Below are 19,001 nucleotides of genomic sequence, written 5' to 3' on the forward strand. Positions count from 1 at the left end.
ATGTAGAGGTGCCCGTAAAGCTCGTTGATCCCAAGCTGATGGATATGTCGAAAGTGTATTTTAAGTTTGTACATGGATTCCATTTGATCTGATAAAATTCTTCGATTTACTACAGTAAGAGTTACTCGGAAGAAGTTGCTGCAGATCCTATTTAACAACTCCAGTGATGCTCTCTCTCTCTCCCAAATCTCTGCTACATCAGCACCACCACCCACCGCCACATCACCCTCGCCACCCACTGCCAGGTACGTACGTCCTAACTCGATGGTTGTCCCTGGCCATAGGCCTCAGCCCATGAAACACGATAAATCGTGCATGGTGGTCGGATTATCGTAGTAAGTGGACAAAAATCGCTCTTTCTTTCTTGGCCGGAAGTGTGGTGTTTTTCGGGATCAAAACAGACATCGAACCGCCGCCTGTCTCTATGCCGATGTTCATTCGTAATGGAGGCTTTGAAATCGACCCCATCGTTACAGAGAATCGATCTGGATCGTCTTTTGAGTTTCCGAGGACAGAACCCTCTCGCGGGCTGCCGGAGAGAGGTGACGGTTAGGTCTTTCTTGTGCTTCCGAGTGAACTCCGCAGCAAAATAGTTGACCAGACGATTTGTGAAATCTTCTCGCGCAAATGTGTGTCAGTGGTAATAAGATCTCGAGATTCGCCGGCTGATGAGACGCTTGGCATCAATGTTCGGAGGGTTCATCATATCGCCGTTCAATTCTCGTTTCTTGACGGCGGGGCCACCGATCAGCTGCTCGGTGTGGGTGGTGAAGAGAAAGAAGTAACTGCAATTTTCAGCTGCAACTGAAAATACGGTTATTAGATGGTTCTGGAATCTATCTGGAGGTAAGTTGATGCTCTGTTTTTTAATTTCATATTCGCCTAAATTCAACCCAAATTAATAATTACTCATATTTCTAGGCATCGTTTGGTTTGGGATATTAGCCAAGATTAACTAAATAGCAATGGTTAGTTTGACGTTTGGTTATTATTGTTGATTTCTTTTTTTTAGAAAGTATATTTAAAATATTAATATTATATTATAGTATACATATACGTAATGTAATAAAGAGCCATTCTTAACATCTTCATATCAACCGCATAATATTCATTATAACATTTTCTGTAATCTTTCACAGTTACTTCTTCAGAGCCCCATTTCTTGTTCAATTTGCAGATTGCATATTTGAAGATTCGTTTCTCCTCCGATTTGAATATATTCGGAAGAAACAATCGGCCCGGCCCGAAATATCTAGGCCCGCCGAGCATAGACAAAGGCCCGTTGCAATCTTGAGAGCCCAGTCTCCATTACGAGTGAACAAGTCTACAACCTTCTATTTATGTTGTCTATAGAGATGTATTTTTCGTCTACGAGGAATGAAAGACTCGATTTTTGGTTGGCTTCCGACTATAGAAACTTCGGCCCCAAACACACAGTTGCCGTTGACAATGTATCCCTTTGATGGATCTTGAAATTTTTTTTCTTGGAGATAAATTTGTCGAATCCCCATTTCGACTAGACTTTAGTGAAGCGTCCGACGTTACCTGCATAATGATTTAGATAATTTTTTTGGAAAAGTTTATGCTAATGAAAATAATAGAGAGAGTTGTTCGACAATTTAAATAAATATAGAATATGGTCGAATTTTTCAGCTATCAAAATATTATTAATATAAATATAGAACAGGGTCGAACACCCAATGCACCTATATGACTGACTGTGAGGTAATTTCAACTAGCTAATCTCCACGAAAATATAATATCATCCCCTCCTCTATTAGAAATCCGAGCCGATAAATATAGACAAAAGTGGAACATATATAATGAATCCTCAAGTAAAATAGCATTTACTATCGTATAATGACGAGCTAAGTTTGAGCAAATTAGCAAAACAAATTCGAACCTCTTCAACGGAACAAATTCTAAAAAATCATAAATTTGCACTTTAAAAAGAAATATTGTAGTTGCTCGCAACATCAAACTCGAGTACAAATCCAAATTATGGTCAACTCTCATGTACAGATGACGATAATTTGCGAGTTCTCCACGAGTCTAATTTCTTTTCTTCGACGTTGTCTTGTCATGGTTCCGTAATAACCAATCAAGTAACTTGCCACCACGCAGCTCAACATACTTGATGCCATATTAATAGTGGCCAACAGTACAAAGCCAAGATCATAGTCACAATTGATGACGGATTTTGGAATATGCAAAGGTGGCGCCGGCGGTTTGATAGGGGACAAAGACTCGGTTATCGGTTGGCTTCCTATGATAAAAACCTCAGCTCCAAACACACAATCGTTGTCGAAAATGTAACCGTTTGATGGATCTCTCAAAATTGTCCCCGAGATCAATTTGTTGAATCCCCATTTCGGCTTTGTTTTCGTAAAGCTTCTAACATTCCCTACAAAAGATTCAACAAAAAAAAAAACCGAAATAAAATAACCGTATCGATCATGAGGAATATAATTATCTTTGTTATATATAAATAAAGACTTGTATTATTATATATTATGTAAATTACCTCGGAAACAAAGATAATTGTCTAACTTGTGATTAAACAAGAAGATATTGAAGATGGCTTTAATATCCGAATCCATCGCAGGCAGAGAAGTAATCAATTCCAAATACGCGGAAATATGGTTGTCTTTTTCTATACCATCAGGATAAATTACGAGTCTCCTGTGCATCAAAAGGAAATGCAAATTAATTAAAATGAGTGACAAAAATATCCTAAAACCCTAATAACTATAGATTCAAACATACCATTTGTAGTTACAAGTTACAAATTCTCTTAGATTCGTATTTTTCAATCCCATTAATTCTCCGAAAGTAATGAAAAATACTACTCAAACTTGGCTAAAAATTGTGCCGGCGGTTCGTCTCTAATTTCCGTCGTAAATTCTGGCAAATATTTTTCACAACGGTTAAAAAACTAAATTTAATATATATGTATATATGTATTCTGCTGAAAGAGCAAAGTTATTAAATATTGGCCAGAAACAAACCCTTGTCCTCCACATCGGATTTTTATGCAGGCGGCGCCGTTAATCTTGGAACGGAGTTATGACGGAGGAATATCTTAGAACAAGCCCAGCCTATCGCCATTGCCATGAAAAACTTCATTTTAGCGACGGAAAATAAAACCAAAACCTTAGCCACCAAAAGTCGGTCAGCGGAAAAGGGTTTTGTTCAATACATATATAGTGAAGATTTTTTTATTGTAAAATTCAAAAGAATATTATTCTTGATAAACATTGCAATAATGTGTGTGTGTGTATATATATATATATATATATATATATATATATATATATATATATATATATATATATATATATATATATATATATATATATATATATATATATATATATATTTCTTATTCAATATAGTTATTAATTACACTTTTTGTACTAAAGTTTATTTTTAGATAAATAAAAGTCAGTATTTTCAATTTTTGAAATGGAAAAAAAAAATGTTCCAATAAACGAATTCGACCAGAATTATGAAATTCTTGTCCATTTTCCACCCCTATCAACTATAACATTATGTTTTTATTCATGCGAAAATTCTATGCTACACCAGGTTATGTACACCGGGTGATTATTAAACGTAAATCTGCATATAATCACACACATACATATGTATATGTGTGTGCCTACACTAGTAGAAAAATGACTTTTTACTACGACTATTAACCGTAGCGAAATGTACCAAATTCGTAGTAAAAAGGTTTTTGCTTACGCGCACGCGTTGTTAAAGATCGAAGGTTTTTTTGTCAAGAAAAAAGATCGAAGGTTGAAGAAGAGATAAATCGTTGTTATGAATTTGCCCCGTAGCATATACGTGTGTGACAAAATTTGCTACGGTGTAGCAAATTTTTTTTTTGCTACGGTAAAATCCTAGCATTTACTACGACTCCAAGATTAGTAAAATGTACCTTTAGTTAATTACGTCTTTTTACCGTAACAAAAAAATTTGTTGTAAAAAGCCAATTTTCTACTACTGTCAGTAAGAGGATAAATTCCGTATAAATAACTCGATGTAGCATACAACTTTCCCTTATCAACGTTTCATGGTTTTGAATGAGATTTTGGTAAAAGCTACAATTAAGTTAATCTAATAAACCATAGTGTAATGTAAGTTGGATTTTTCTTCATCAATTATCAATCTCTTATAAAATAAACCAATAACATGATTGGTTTTATTTTAGAATATATTTTTACTTGAACTAGAACTTTTTAGCTATAATGTAGCAAATTAAGTCTATTGTACGTGAGTATAGGTTTACCCAATACATGTATATAGTTGCCTGCGGATTTCTTTACTACTAGTAAAAAATAAAAAAAAAATAAAAGAAATCTAATATTCAATTTAATCATAAAGTCTAATAATAATCATGTTACAAAAGAACATCAAATACAATTAGTGCTTGCAATTGGTACAGTAGTGCCCTTTTAGTGGAGCTCCACAGTTGTAACAAAAAGTATATCCACACCTAAAACCAACAAAACAAAATTGACAATAGTCAAGAGATGGTACAATTTTCTGAAATAATCAAGAAAAATTATATCTATTATTTTGAATAAATATAAACGGCAAATTACGGCAACTCTTGAGGTAAGGTAAAATAACGAGGAAAAAAACCCTCTCTATTCGGCAATTACAACTACCCCTCAATTATCTATTATCTTACAAAAAAATGCTCCTTAAATAGGTAAATTTGACACCATAAGAACGGACGTGTAAAAAAATACATAGTTGAAGGATGATTGTAATTACCAAAAAAAATAGAATTTTTTCGTAGTTTGACAGTACCAGATCGGGATGGCCGTAATTTGCACTGATATAAACCCCACAAAAAAATCTTTTTTTCCTTCATTAACCCTAGATAGCTAGTGAGCTTCAAATGGTTTGTTTTTGCATTTGACTTTAGATCATATGATACAACACGAGAAGTTAGATGATACACCTGCTTATATATATCGGGTTGGATTTGAACAGTAAATTTGATTTGATAACTACCCACTAAATACACATATATACACATGTGTATATGTGTGATTATGTGTAGATATACGATTCAAATTCACTCAGTGTAAATAAACAGATGTAGCATCTAATTTGCCTGAATCAACACATGTGTAGTGCATGCAAATAAAAAGATTAGAAGAAAAAAAAAACGCACACACACACAAAAATACAAAGAAAGAAAGAAAGAAAGAAACCTGCATTTCATGAACAAGCAACCCTCAGATCTGTCAACAAAGATTTTGCAGCGTGGACACCTTTTCCACTTGTTTTCCTTTGCAAGATTCATAAGCATCAAATCTTCGTTGCTCCTTTCGTCAACTCTCAGCTTCTGAAACTCCTCGCACAAGAAACCCTCGTGCCACTGCACCTTGCACGTGACGCAGAAGCACCTCCCGCACGCCGGGCATTTGGCCTGCGCGATGATCTCCTTTCTCGATTCCGAGTCGTTGATCAGAAACGCCGAGCAGTCTTTGTACAGGCAGTAGTATTTGTCCTCTTCCTCAATCGCGGCCTCGCACAGGGCGTCGCACCACCGGACGAACACATTCTCCGGCAGGATCGACCGGAGGTGATATGGGTCGAGGAGGTCCTCGCAGCCAGCGGCGATGCAGCTGATGGCGGCGGCGTTGTTCTCCAGGAGCTGGGATGAGATGTACTTTCCGATGCAGTCGGAGCAGTACCAGTGGTTGCAGGCGAGGATGCGGAACGAGGTTAACGGTTTCTCGTCGGCGCAGATCTCGCAGGTGAAATTTACGGAAACAGTTTCTTCCTCGGCGGCGGAGTGGTGGGTTGTTTCCGCCGTGATTTTCTGATGGGCGAAAACGCCCGCGGAGAAAAGTAGGAATACGACAGTACTTCCGATGTGTTGGCCGGCGGCGCCGCCGTATGGGTCTTGATATATGTTGATCTGTCTAAAATTCATTAAATTCTGGGCCTGGATTATTAGGAAGTGCGACGGCCGAGAGTTTCTAGTTTCCGGTCGAAAGACGGTGGTGGCTCTTCCATCGGAGTTTTGCTTCGCCGCCGGGTTTTGAGGTTGGGGGCTGAATATCAATGACCGAAACGCCTCCGCCGCTATTTTCAACAGAATTATCATTTTTTTTTTCTTTTTTTTTTTTTTTTTGCGGACGGAAGAAGATAAATTGCTAGTTAGAATCCAATTTAAATTCTTTAACTAATCGATAATTAGTTACCATTGATAGTGATTTAGGTCTCTTTAAATACGTATCTATCCTCTGTTTGTTTGTTACGTAGTGTTATCAATTAATTGATTTTCTCAACAAAAACATTAATTAATTGATTAATTGATATTAAAAAATATTAAAATCTTGGACAACAAGCAAATAAACTTAAAAGTATTTCTAAACCAATAGTGAAAATATTTGTGTATGGGAATTCGAATTCGGGGAAATTTGATATGTCTGTGAATCCAAATACATATTATATTCTGATTTTAAAGTTGTTGACAAAAATTCAGATTTTCTTTCCCCCAAAAATTACCCATATAATCAGTATTATTATGTATTTTATACTACGTGTGACTTAGAAATGGATATTTTCAAACTTTTCCATAAAGATTCGATTTGAAGGTTTTATTCCAAATTTTGAGATTTTTTTTATTAATTTTTTTATTCTGTGAACAAAATTCGAATTAGTTTTCGCTTAAAAAAATACAATTTACACCCCTATCTCTAGCTATATTGTGTCACTATAATATAAAGGGTGCAAATTTAGACCAGATTGCATGTTTTAATAAGAAAATCGGATGACATGAGATGATTGACACTGCATAATTTAAATAAAAATATAATTAGGATTCTAATAATTGGAAAAAGAAAAAAAAAAAGAAAAAGAAAAAAGAAAATTCGAGCATAACCCATAACCCCTCTGACCCTAATTATAATCACCGTGATTTATTAAGAATTAAGATTTTAATTATAATCAGCATGATTTATTAAGAATTAAGATTTAGGAGTGCCACGTGTTAAAAAATTAGTTGAATCGGATTTATATTAAATATCAGCTCATCCAGTCAGAATTTAATCTCTAATATAATTGTTAGTCCAAAATTCCAAATCATCTATTTATATTTTATTCTAATTTCAATTTACATTTGTATTTCACATCATAATTTCATGCTATCACATAAACTAAAAGTAATTAAAATGTAAAATAAGTAATAAACGTAAGTCAATCAAAAATATATTGAAAAAGCTATGTGCTTTAAATTAAAAAAAAAAATTATTACTAATAACCATATATCACACACATACTATGTAGCACTGATACGAAAATGAGGAGGATGGACATGGTGAAATATTACGAAATTGAAGTTTCCGTGTTACGTGACACGTACACATTACACATACAAAGGTTCCTATGTAAATAAAATCAACTCCAAAAATAAATGGTTGCAAGTAGCTTGTTTAAAGCATAATTAAAAATAAAAAATAAGAAAAACTATTCAGGTTCCGGCGTGGATTTTTGGTGTGATTTCCAGCCAATATATGAAACGGGACGGGGACCCGGCGGTGGCCGTGGTGGTGGAGGTGGTGGCAGCGGTGGTCGGCCAACATTACTTACGCCAATCAACCACTCTCTCAAACTTTTCGATTTATGACAAAAGAATTTTGTAATCTGAATTGAAGAAACGAAAATATTGGAAGCCATTTTTTCAATTGATTTTATTCCATTCATAGCCTTCGTTAAAGCATGAATATCATCTGCATAATTATCTGCTTGACATATATAAAAGGGATTAACAAAAATTAGTTATTAATATAACATTAGAGAGAGAGAGAGAGAGAGAGAGAGAGAGAGAGAGAGAGAGAGAGAGAGAGAGAGAGAGAGAGAGAGAGAGAGAGAGAGAGAGAGAGAGAGAGAGAGAGAGAGAGAGAGAGAGAGAGAGAGAGAGAGAGAGCATTAATAATTGCCTGGGAATTTTCTGGCCTGAGTTCCAGAAATAGCTAAAATTGTTACAAGTATAACTATCAGCTTGATCAAGCCAGCCATCATCTTTCTCAGGCTAATTGGTTGGGAGATGCTGTTGTTAATTAAGATATTAAACAATTAATTAGCTAATTAATTGCTTCTATTTATAGACAATATAATGATAACATTATTTATTATTATACGACAATAGTCTGGTTGGTTGATTCAATATTTTACTACATACATAGGAGGCAGGTAAGGACTGTGGTGTGGACACACTTACTATAAATTCGACACTTTTATTTTATTTTATTTAAAATCAATTTGGAAATTAAATACTAATTTTTAACTGCCCAATCACGACTCGATTAAAGACTTTTTTTCAACTGTGCTTATAACGTAGATTAGTTATTGGCTTAGTGCAACTACCAGTAACCAGTGTATCTATCATAAGTATATATTAGTAGAGTTGACCATGTCAATTGACCACCAACATTCAATAACACATATCTTTTCAAGGACTCTTAACTAACTAAAAGTAAGATTGTGATTGAGAACACCTAATGAACGTAGTTTATGTAATTTCTTAATTTTATTCTTGTAACAGTTGATATCTATGTGGCACGGATATAGAAACGGTGATACAGAGAAATAGAAAAATGAATACGCTGAAACCACAAGTCCCAAAAAAGGAGATACTGGAGCTCGGACGAAATGTGTAAATATTAAAATTAGGGGTATATTTATAAATATGTTATATATATATATATATATATATATATATATATATATATATATATATATATATATATATATATATATATATATATATATATATATATATATATATATATATATATATATATATATATATATATATATATATATATATATAAGTTTTTACTTATATATAAATTATTTGTATATATTTTAATACAATATTCAAAATAAATTATGCTATCACCTATCAATTTGCAATTGTGTAAATAATTAGGGAAGCAACAAAAATATTCGAAGAATTGATATTCCAACAAACTTTTTAGAAATAGCAAAATGGCTCATAAGATGTCTGACAGGTATCCTCGAGTGTCCGTGTAGACATCGAAATTTTGAGATAAATTACTAATTAATAATCGATTTATTTTGGTTATTAATTAGGTCTCAATTAAAGTCCATAATATATTTGGGCTTTAAAATGTCCGGTCCATGCTGCAAATCATGAAATCCTAGCTTGTGCTAAGAAACCCTAGCTTGCGTCTATAAAAGAAGTCATTCTATGCATGTAAAACTAAGACTCACACAGATATCGAGCTCTCAAACTCACGTCTCGAGCCTCCGTCTCGAATTCATAATATATTTCGATTCAAGAACAATCTTTTAAGCCCTTGAATCAAATATAGAATAAGATAAAAGAATCAAGGGAATTACGAAGATTATAATCCGCTTTCGTTTTAATTAATAAATTATTTGTGCCCTATTTTCCTTGTTTTGTATTTATATATTTTGTAGATGGAAAAATTTGTGGTTTACAGTAAAAAAAATTAAAGTTTTTGGGTTGACATTCAAATTCAATCCCACGTGGAAGGAAAATGTGACTTTGAAGCTTTGATATTTTTATTTTTTAAAGAAGAGAAATTTGGAAACTGCAAAGACTTGAAACGTTCTATTTCTACTTTGTTCAACGAACTAATATTAGTTTCAAAGTTTGGTTATATTCTTTTTTTATTTTTACTTTGATCATTTGACATAAATGATTATTTTAATTAAAGTAAAGTCTGGATTGACTTTGTTTATTTTTTTATTGCAAGCTATTATACAAGAGCATAAATTTACTCAAATGTATTAATAAAGTTGGCTGCGGATTCCTTCTCGACCAAAAAAAAAAGAATAAAAATATGGCCACCTATGTTATAAGACATTTCAAAGCCCTATCTTTATTTCTTGTTTCTTTTATAAGTTAACAAAAACAAACATGTATATATACAACACAAGTTTCATGATTCACCATCAATTCGAATCTTCTAATCCTTCAAAAAAAAAAAAAGGAGCAATTACACAACTACATATACATATTACATCTTATTAGTACTAAAAGTCACATGAACATTCACCTAGCTCGATTCTCGTAATCTTCCGAAATATTGAACAAGAACTGCGGCAAAGAAGCTATCCTAGGCAAATTAAGCAACAGATCCCCTGCAGAATCCTTCCTCGACATAGAAGAAGAAGAAACCTCGTTGACATCCCCACGGTTTTCGTCTTCTTCTCTCTTTACATTATCGTTATCTTTATCTTTCTGCAAGAGGCAGCAAAGGGAGTTGACCCTAGACATGAGTGACTTCTCATCTGAATCGGGCGAGTGTTGACCATTATTAATATTATTATTATTTTCGGTGAATAAGCACCTTTGGATGTCGTCCAATATTTGCAAGCTCTGCCATTCATCGCTCGAGAGAATCGGATTCTGAGATGATGATGCTGATATTCCTTGTTCGGATATCCGATGTTCGAGGTGGTTGACTAAATCAGTCATTGACATAGACGAGTGGGTCCCGGGTACCTTTATCTGGTCCCACTTTAGCTGCTCTGTTCTGCCGGTTTTCATGTATTCGACCGTTGATGTGTCCATGACTGCATATAATAACACGGGATTTAGTAATGGGAAGTACTCGATTTCTCTGAAGCATCTTTAAAGAATCTATCATCCTATACAAACGTACAATCTAGATCGCTGCAATTTCAAAATTTCGAGCCGAAATACTAGATCGGGACAGATGGCGTATTATGTTACTATTTTACCAAATGATCAAAAAAGGTTTTATGCATGTACTAATGGATTATGAGTTTATTGCATTTAGTGCCCCTGTGTTATATCTAATTGCTAAAAAAGTTCCTTGTGATTATAAATATTCGCAAGACCCCCCTATGATGTTTTTTTAAGGCAAATAACCCCCCTAAATGTCGAGTAAATAGGCATATGACATGATTACGATACCAGCATATTCCTTAAAATAACCGTTCAGTGAATAATTTTACCTGAAATTGGAGAAGGCGTCTCACGAGGGTAAGATTCCGAACGTCTACCAAAAGCATCTAGATCATTCTTTGAGGAAGACGATTGTGCCCCTGAAGGTGAAGCGGTATCTTGTAAGCTGAAAAACGAGGGACTTCCTTCTCTATTCAAATCCAACTCATTATTGTTTTCATTCTGATTATCGTAACCGGAAATTCCAGTTTCGAAATACGGAGAATCTAATGCTATTTCCCCTTGCTGACTGAGAAAACTCAAACGGGGATCACATTGCATTAACTTCTCGAAATGTTTCCCCAACAAGCCTTGCGGGCACTCAAGATAGTGTTGCCTGCGAAAAAAATAAATAATAATAACAACGAAGTTAAATACGGATCGTAAATCTCCGAATAAACAGAAAACACGATTTCCTAGTCTCAAATTTAACATAAACTCAAAATTATAGATAAAAGTCTAAATGGCACTCGTGCGAAAAGGACAAAAGGGAACGAACCACTATTATTTATAATGAGCTCGTACGAATAATAAGTAAATTTAACGAAGTTGATATAATCTCCGACAATTATCGAATGAATCATACCTTACCTATGTAAAGTAGCTTGCCCATCGGTAAAATCGGAGGTTGCCTGCCAAAGAGTGTGCTTCCTAGGTTGTGGATTAGTCTCCCTAAAGAAAAGAGGTTGTCGTGCAAGCTACAAATCGAACCAAAAACGAGTGTGTTTAAATTAAAAAAAACGTAAAAAAATAAAATAAAATATAATGAACGAACAGAGTATTTAATAATTACCACAACATGTAAAGTCCCGGGTGAATCATCTAGGTAAGTCGCCTTCAAAGCCATAATATCCGACCACTGAATTTCGATCTTATTCTTGAGACCACCATCAAGAACTTCCCAAACCAACTTATGCTTCGCAAAATAGCATTTCGCCACCAAATCCCCTTCGTATCTCGATTTATACTGCACCCACACACAACAAAATTTAATTATTTGCGATACTAGGGATGGAAATAGGATCAGAAATTCCGAATTCCATCGATTCAGATCCGAAAATCTTCGATTTAGGACAATATTTTTCATTCCGAATTCCGAAAGCCCCTATTTCCTTTTTTTCCGATTTATTTTGGAACCCAATTGGAATACGTATTAGATTCCGATTTCCGACCCAATTTTAATCTCCGAAAATTCCAACTCTTTTCGGAAACTTTAATTGTGAGTTGTGATACTGAAATTGATTTGTGCAGGCACAAATTTAACATTCAGGCACATTTTTTACCATTTCTCAAAAAACAAAAGGTAAAAAACTCAAAAACTCTCTCTACCCTTTCGATTTTCTTTTGCAAAGCCCGTGCAAATCGTCAACAGATCGGAGGTAATTTTTACGTTTTTACGATCCTCTTGTTATGTAGATTACGAATCCGAAAAAAAAAACGAAAAAAGTCGGACTTTGGCCTGCTCGTGTGAATTTACGCATTTACGCGAGCACTTGGCAAGTGCTCGTGTAAATTCACGTGAGCACATTAACAATATTTTTTTTTTTTTAATTGCTCGTGTGAAATGTGAACAGAGACTTCTGCTCGTGTGATTTCACACGAGCATATCTTCTCTGTTCGTGTGAAATCACACGAGTGGGTTAAAAAAAAAAAAAAAAATTGTTAATGTGCTCACGTGAATTTACACGAGCACTTGCCAAGTGCTCGCGTAAATTCACACGAGCACTTGCCAAGTGCTCGCGTAAATTCACACGAGCACATGAATAAAAAAAAAAGTCCGATTTTGTGCATATGAATAGTACAAAAGGTAAATAGTTACGGTAAAAAGGTAAAAAATCATGGTAAAAAAGTGCCTGAATGTTTAATTTGGCCTGCGTATATCATTACCCGTTGTGATATCAATAGACACCAGTAAATCAGTAATAACTATTTTGCGTAATTTAACACAAATATTTACCTCCCAGTTTCCGATTCGAAGAACAGAGCCCGGAAAATTGGAAGCCTTCAACTTATCGACAGAAGAGGAAGCACCAGCTTTCGAATCCTTTTTAGTGTGGGCCCCACTTTTCGGAGAGGTTGATTGAGAAAGCTTCAATTGGATTAACTCGAGGAGTGACGGGCTTTTCCTCAGGCGCAAACCTAACGGGCTCGGCTCGGCTAACGGGTTGTATTGCGAAGGTGACACTGTGAAACCCCCAATTTCCAAACTCTGCTGCACCACAATATAGATAAGTATATACAATTCGAATTTGAATTTTTATTTATGGTAAGTAAACAAAAAAAGACAGAGAAAGAAAAGAAGAATACTTTGGGGCGTTTGTACAGTGGGCCGTGTTGTTCCTCTAAGGAATCCTCCACCACCACCTCCTCCGTCTTCACCGCCGCCGCCGTCTTTTCGGTCTGCGGTTCCGGTTCAGCGGCGGCTGTCTTCATCAACTGCACCATGGTTGCTGCTACTTCGTTAATTTCTTTGGATCAAAAACACTATTTTTCGAATTTGATTTTTTTTTTTTTTGAACTGAAAGAGAAAAGGAGGAGAGGCGTAATAGGAAATAATGGTGAAGGAAAAAGGGGGGTTTGAACTGCAATTTCATGTATTTTATTCGGGGACGGCGACTCACACGTGTCGCGTTTAAATGTGTCCGAGTTTCGGCGACTCTTGCACGTGCTGCTCGCACGCGCGCATCTTGCAACTTGGTCCTGTGGCTCTTTGGTGCTTATTACGCCTTAGAACTATAGGGTAAATTACAAATTCACCTCTCTTTGTTGGATAATTACATCTACCCCTCAACTATATTTTTTTCTTATACCTCCATCCTTATGGTGTCAAATTCAATATAATCATCTAGATTTCGTAGAATGTGCTCTAATTTGTACTCGTTTTGTGGAAAAATACAGTTTCTGATGCAACACAATCTGATATATACAAGATAAAAAACACATATTATGATCATCTTGCTTCAAAATGTAGAATTCGAATGGGATAAGACGGGTACAAAAGTGATAATATTACATATAACCTCGAAGATTCCACTAAATTTGAGGAGTTGAGGGGTGGTTGTAATTATCCAAACAATAAGAGAGTTTTTGTAATTTGACCATACATTAGGGGTGGTTGTAATTTACCCAAAACTATATGATGTATTTCTACAAAATCAGAAATAAAATTGGTATATTTTACTCAGTGAAATTATTTGTAGGTACCGACAAGGCTACAATTATAAAATACTGGATTTTTAAAATTAATTTTGTATTTAATATATTGAATTTTGGTATTATATGATTATCTCTTACTTGAACTCTAATTTTTTTTTTTAGCTAAGAAAGCAACTATTTGGATATTACTCCCTTCGTATTGTTTTTAATTTATTTCTTTAGGCCATTTTAATTTTTTGTATGTTAATTTTATTTTATAGTTTTAATGTAAGATAAAAAAAAAAATCTCCAACTTTACTCCAGCATTAGTGACAGATTAATAAAGTAATACAAAGAATTTAGAACAAATGTATTAAATTCGAATAATATAATAAGTTATTTGAATGCTTTTTCTTGAAGCTTCCACATGATGTCATTTTCTGAACGGTCCCGATTGGCTCGTGTCAACACGTGGAGGAATCTGGCAGTGTCATCCGACACGTAAGAAATAAACTTAATATTTATACAGATTTTTGTTTATTTATTTTTGAAAGTGGATAATGATTGAAGATTTTGTCGTGTAGCTGAAATCAAAGTATAAAAGAGGCGTGGGGGTTTTAAACTTATTCCGGCGGCGGTCTATTTTTTCGGACTAATGATTTGTGTCATTCTTACGTTGACACTTTGAAAGCTGAATGAAATCTATTGAAATATATATATTTAGTTTATTTAAAAAAAATATATACTAAATTATTAATGTAATAATTTAATATTTTAATAAATTAATATTTTTTTGTTAGTTCGGGTTCTGACTGTATTCATTTATAAATGTTTAAATTGTATTTATTTATTTAAAATGTTGTTTTTAATATCTTTTTTGTGTATTTATATGATTTGTTTTGGCTGTCTTTATTACCAATTAAAAACTAAAAATAAAATTGTAAATTAAAATTAAAAAATACAACTTCATTCTCGTATAATAGCTCGTAAACCACACAATAATATATAAACCATAGTGTAACCCTGTGAGACGAACGGGTATCTTTTATACGTAAGATCATTTCTAAGAAAAGTGAGTTGATATTTTATATACAAGTGAAGTAATAATTTGTAGGTAGTACAACTGGTGCTACATTAAAATGATTTTGTTCTTAAGAAATTTATTCTATATAAATTGACTATTATGCAAAAAAAAAAAAAGAAGAGAGAAATAAACAATAAAAAATTAAGTATTATGTGATGGCATATTAAAAAATAATTTATGTTCTATCCGATAGAGACTGTATGATATATCTATCCAATTCATGATTGGAAGTCCTACTTATATTGAAATAAACACATACTTTACACATTTAAAATTTATCTTTAAAAAAGGTTGATTTTGAAAATTATTTTGATAATGTCAATTTGGTATATGAATATTTACAAATGACATAATTGGTACTCAAACTTTAGCAAAACTATTATCATGGTCCAACTTACACAATGTAATTTCACTAATTAGAAGGATTAGTTCACAATTTAGCTTGACCTCACAAGTGTTAATAATTAACCTTATTATTATTATTATTATTTTTTCCTTAATTTAGCTTTACCTCATAATGATTAGTTTGAAACTAAGAAATTTAAATATGTTAGACTTTGTTTGGATAGATCATTTTATGCAATCAATTTTGCTCTGAAATAATAATATATATTTCAATTTGCTGCATATAGGCCTTGAATGAATTACCCAATATTGCAAATTCAACCTCGGCCCATTTACGAGACAAAGGTCCGGGTCTGGCCCATATTGTTTTACTAACTTGGAAATATTGATAATAGTTACGACTTACGAGTTATTAGGTCGGTTCGTCGATAGTACCGGACCACCCGACTTTTAAATATAAATATATATAGTTTTTAATTGTAGTTCATTATGTGAGCATTTTATTTACTATTAATACTTATTAAAAATATAGAAGGCACACTCTTATCAAATATAAATACTATTAATGTAAATATTTCACAATATTAATTTAATTTAATTTATAAAAAAAATGCAGATAATACTAATAACCAAATCATCGGTTGGTCGGATCGGACTGGTAATCAACCTACAAGGCCGTTGAGCAATCCTACATTTTGTAATCCAAATTTAGTAGCTTCACAATTCTCGCTTGATTCTTGATGTGTATAAACTATAAATTATTATCGACAAGAGTAAAGACACGCTATAAAAAATATTTTTTTGAGTGACAACACTAATTTTCACATGGTTGGCAAAAAATAAAAGTTGTCAATGTGCTTGTCAGTAATCGGCCATCACTAATTCTCCGTAGCAACAGTAAAAAGATTAAGTGACAACCAGAAAAATATTGTATCTTAATATATGCATTTAGTGACAACTTTTGATATTGTCACAATTGAGGTGTCACTAATGTGACCAAATTGGCAACATAATACTATGTTGGGCCTTTATATGGATATATGGGGTATATGGATCATTTTGAGAACCTTAATAGACTAGAATTACCATACAATGTTTTTGAGAAATGACCTTAAATAGGTATATATATGTAAATATATGATGGACAAATATATTTATATGACGAAACACTATTTGATGGATAATAATTTTATTTTTTGAAGAGCAAGGAAGTAAAGTGTGCATTGTGTATTATGAGAAAAAAAAAATGGAGATCCCCTCTAACCTAAAAATGACAATATATATTATACACTACGGGTAAAATGAGCTCTTCTTGGGCCATGCGGTTTACTTTCTAGGCCCAAATCGCCGTTATGCTACTACCTACTTTCCCACGTAGCAAATTACTACTGACTCTTTTCTCTATCTATCTGCCAGTGCAAGTTTGCCACACGTCCCTTTCCCTTCAGAATTATCCCCATACTTCTGTCTCTCAGGAGTCAGGACCGAGGAAGGTCCTCTGATTTACCGAGATACATAGTCAACTCGCCAGAACGACGTGACCTTATCTTGCATGGGGCTTCCCCTTGTGAACCTCGTTCACCTCTGGCCCATCATACCAATGGTTACAATTGGGCCATTTTCCCATTTTTTGGCTTTCGGGCTCTCCTTCTTGGGGCTTGGGGTTGGGGCTCAATCATGTTAGGCCTGCTGTCATTAATTTCTAAGGGCAAAACAGTCCGGATCAGTCAGTAATACCATCTTTTATGGTAATTACACAAAATTAAAAGAAAATATAGTGCTCAAATTCAATTATCATGAAACTATAATGACATAGGAATTAGAATTATGTAATTTATGTTATAAAGAGTATCCAAAAAATATTTATTATTTGGACAAGTTGTGAATAATCATAAATACCAAAAAAAAATAAAAAAGAAGAGGCCCACAAGCCGGTTCATCACTTCTCAGCCAGCAAACCGATAACGACTGCCAGCAAATTAGTAAATGGGGCCCACTTCGTTTTTGCCCCTTCTTTTTGTTTCTCTGTCTACAGCTACATGCCAATAGATAAATACATAATTATAAAATTAAATATATTTCTTTATTAAATTAACCAAAATAATATTATTTATGTATAAAAAAATAAAAGTTTATTGGATAATAACTGAAACTGTTGCCTCTATTATCATACTGTCTGATGAAGAAATTCAATGGGTCCAATTGAACTGGAACATTTAATCGTTTCCAATTTAAATCAAAATTTATTAAAAAATAAATAAAATTGTTTCTTACTATTTTTTGTTAATAATCCTAAAATAAATAATTTTGTGACCATTGTTCGTGAATCTTGTTGTATGATCATTATTAATTCATCACCAACTTAAAAATAAAATGGTTGTTTCTAGTAAAAAGTTGAGCAAATACTATAATTAAACGTCGTCGTTGACACATAAAATGAAGATTAAATAATATTATTTTTTGCAATATATGTCAATAGTCAATACTTTATAGTGATTAAAAAACTATTGCAATATTAGATAATGGATTATTCTAATTGATCCACATATTTAGGTGGTTATCTATCTACCATGCAAATAATGACAATTATTATAACTTTAAACATAACATGTAATTGTCAAGCTGAAGCCATACAAATTAAATAATTACTAATTAAATAAAAATAATAATTAAACTTTTAATTTATACCCGTGAACCATTATCATTCACATGTATTATTCCAACTTTAGACCATCCCACTACTTAATTTAAGCTCTTAAATATATTTTTTTTCTCCATGATTAAGTTAATTAATCACGCGTCACGATTTGTTTGACGAACATTCATTTTACGTAAAATTGAGAATCGATTGACGCATATTCCGCGATTTAGGGGCAATATTGGTTTTGAAGCGTCTGTTTGGCTAAGTTTATAATATGTTAAAAGAAGCTTATAAGCTATTCCAAAATGTGTGGTAATTTTTTTAAAAAACATCTTAACTTTTTTTTAAATAAGTTGTTGGTGAGCATAGAAGGTCTTTTTAAATAAGTACATCGACCCCACCTTTTTATTTAAGATCTTTTAACGAGTCAAAATAGGAAATAAACTCATTATCCAAATACTCTAAAAATTAATCCTAAAAAAAATGTAACAAATTATCAGCTCTAAAAACATCTTATCAGACGTAAGAGCTTATCAACTGCTTAAAATAAGCGAGAAATTGGAATCAGTATTATCACGGAAAAAAAAATAATCCTGAGTATAAAAAAAGGCATCTTATCAGCTGCTTAAAATAAGCGAGAAATTGGAATCAGTATTATTATGGGAAAAAAATAATCGTGAGTATAAAAAAAAAAGGCCAAGGCAAGTGTGTTGAATAAGCTTAATTAATCAAGTACTAAGTGTGTGTACATACACACATATTTACACACAACAAAAGTGAAAATTAGGTAGGTATACATACAT

The 19,001-nt window shown here is 33.3% G+C and overlaps 2 protein-coding genes across 5 annotated transcripts; both read right to left on the reverse strand.

The window, feature by feature from the left end:
* Positions 1 to 4,345: 4,345 nt before the first annotated feature.
* LOC105972223 (E3 ubiquitin-protein ligase RSL1) lies at positions 4,346 to 6,308 on the reverse strand. The gene is made up of 2 exons (XM_088817638.1): positions 5,232 to 6,308; positions 4,346 to 4,501 (listed from the first exon to the last, which is right to left on the reverse strand). Exons 1-2 carry the CDS (start codon positions 6,131 to 6,133, stop codon positions 4,429 to 4,431), a joined length of 975 nt encoding a protein of 324 aa, XP_088673764.1. The 5' UTR covers positions 6,134 to 6,308; the 3' UTR covers positions 4,346 to 4,428.
* Positions 6,309 to 9,876: 3,568 nt separating this feature from the next.
* LOC105972418 (uncharacterized) lies at positions 9,877 to 13,694 on the reverse strand. Of its 4 annotated transcripts, none has more exons than XM_088816694.1 (7): positions 13,301 to 13,564; positions 12,951 to 13,202; positions 11,787 to 11,960; positions 11,585 to 11,691; positions 11,005 to 11,330; positions 10,374 to 10,599; positions 9,877 to 10,264 (listed from the first exon to the last, which is right to left on the reverse strand). In XM_088816694.1, the coding sequence occupies exons 1-7, from the start codon at positions 13,436 to 13,438 to the stop codon at positions 10,240 to 10,242; spliced, it is 1,248 nt and encodes a 415-aa protein (XP_088672820.1). In that variant the 5' UTR covers positions 13,439 to 13,564; the 3' UTR covers positions 9,877 to 10,239. The 4 variants fall into 4 exon arrangements, with proteins under 4 accessions (XP_088672820.1, XP_088672819.1, XP_012852828.2 ...); XM_088816693.1 differs by having other exon boundaries at positions 12,951 to 13,205; XM_012997374.2 differs by having other exon boundaries at positions 9,877 to 10,599; positions 12,951 to 13,205; positions 13,301 to 13,694.
* Positions 13,695 to 19,001: the final 5,307 nt, after the last annotated feature.

This window comes from Erythranthe guttata, chromosome 4 (assembly GCF_056151865.1).
Source record: "Erythranthe guttata isolate IM_541 chromosome 4, IM_541, whole genome shotgun sequence".
Classification (NCBI taxonomy): Eukaryota; Viridiplantae; Streptophyta; class Magnoliopsida; order Lamiales; family Phrymaceae; genus Erythranthe; species Erythranthe guttata.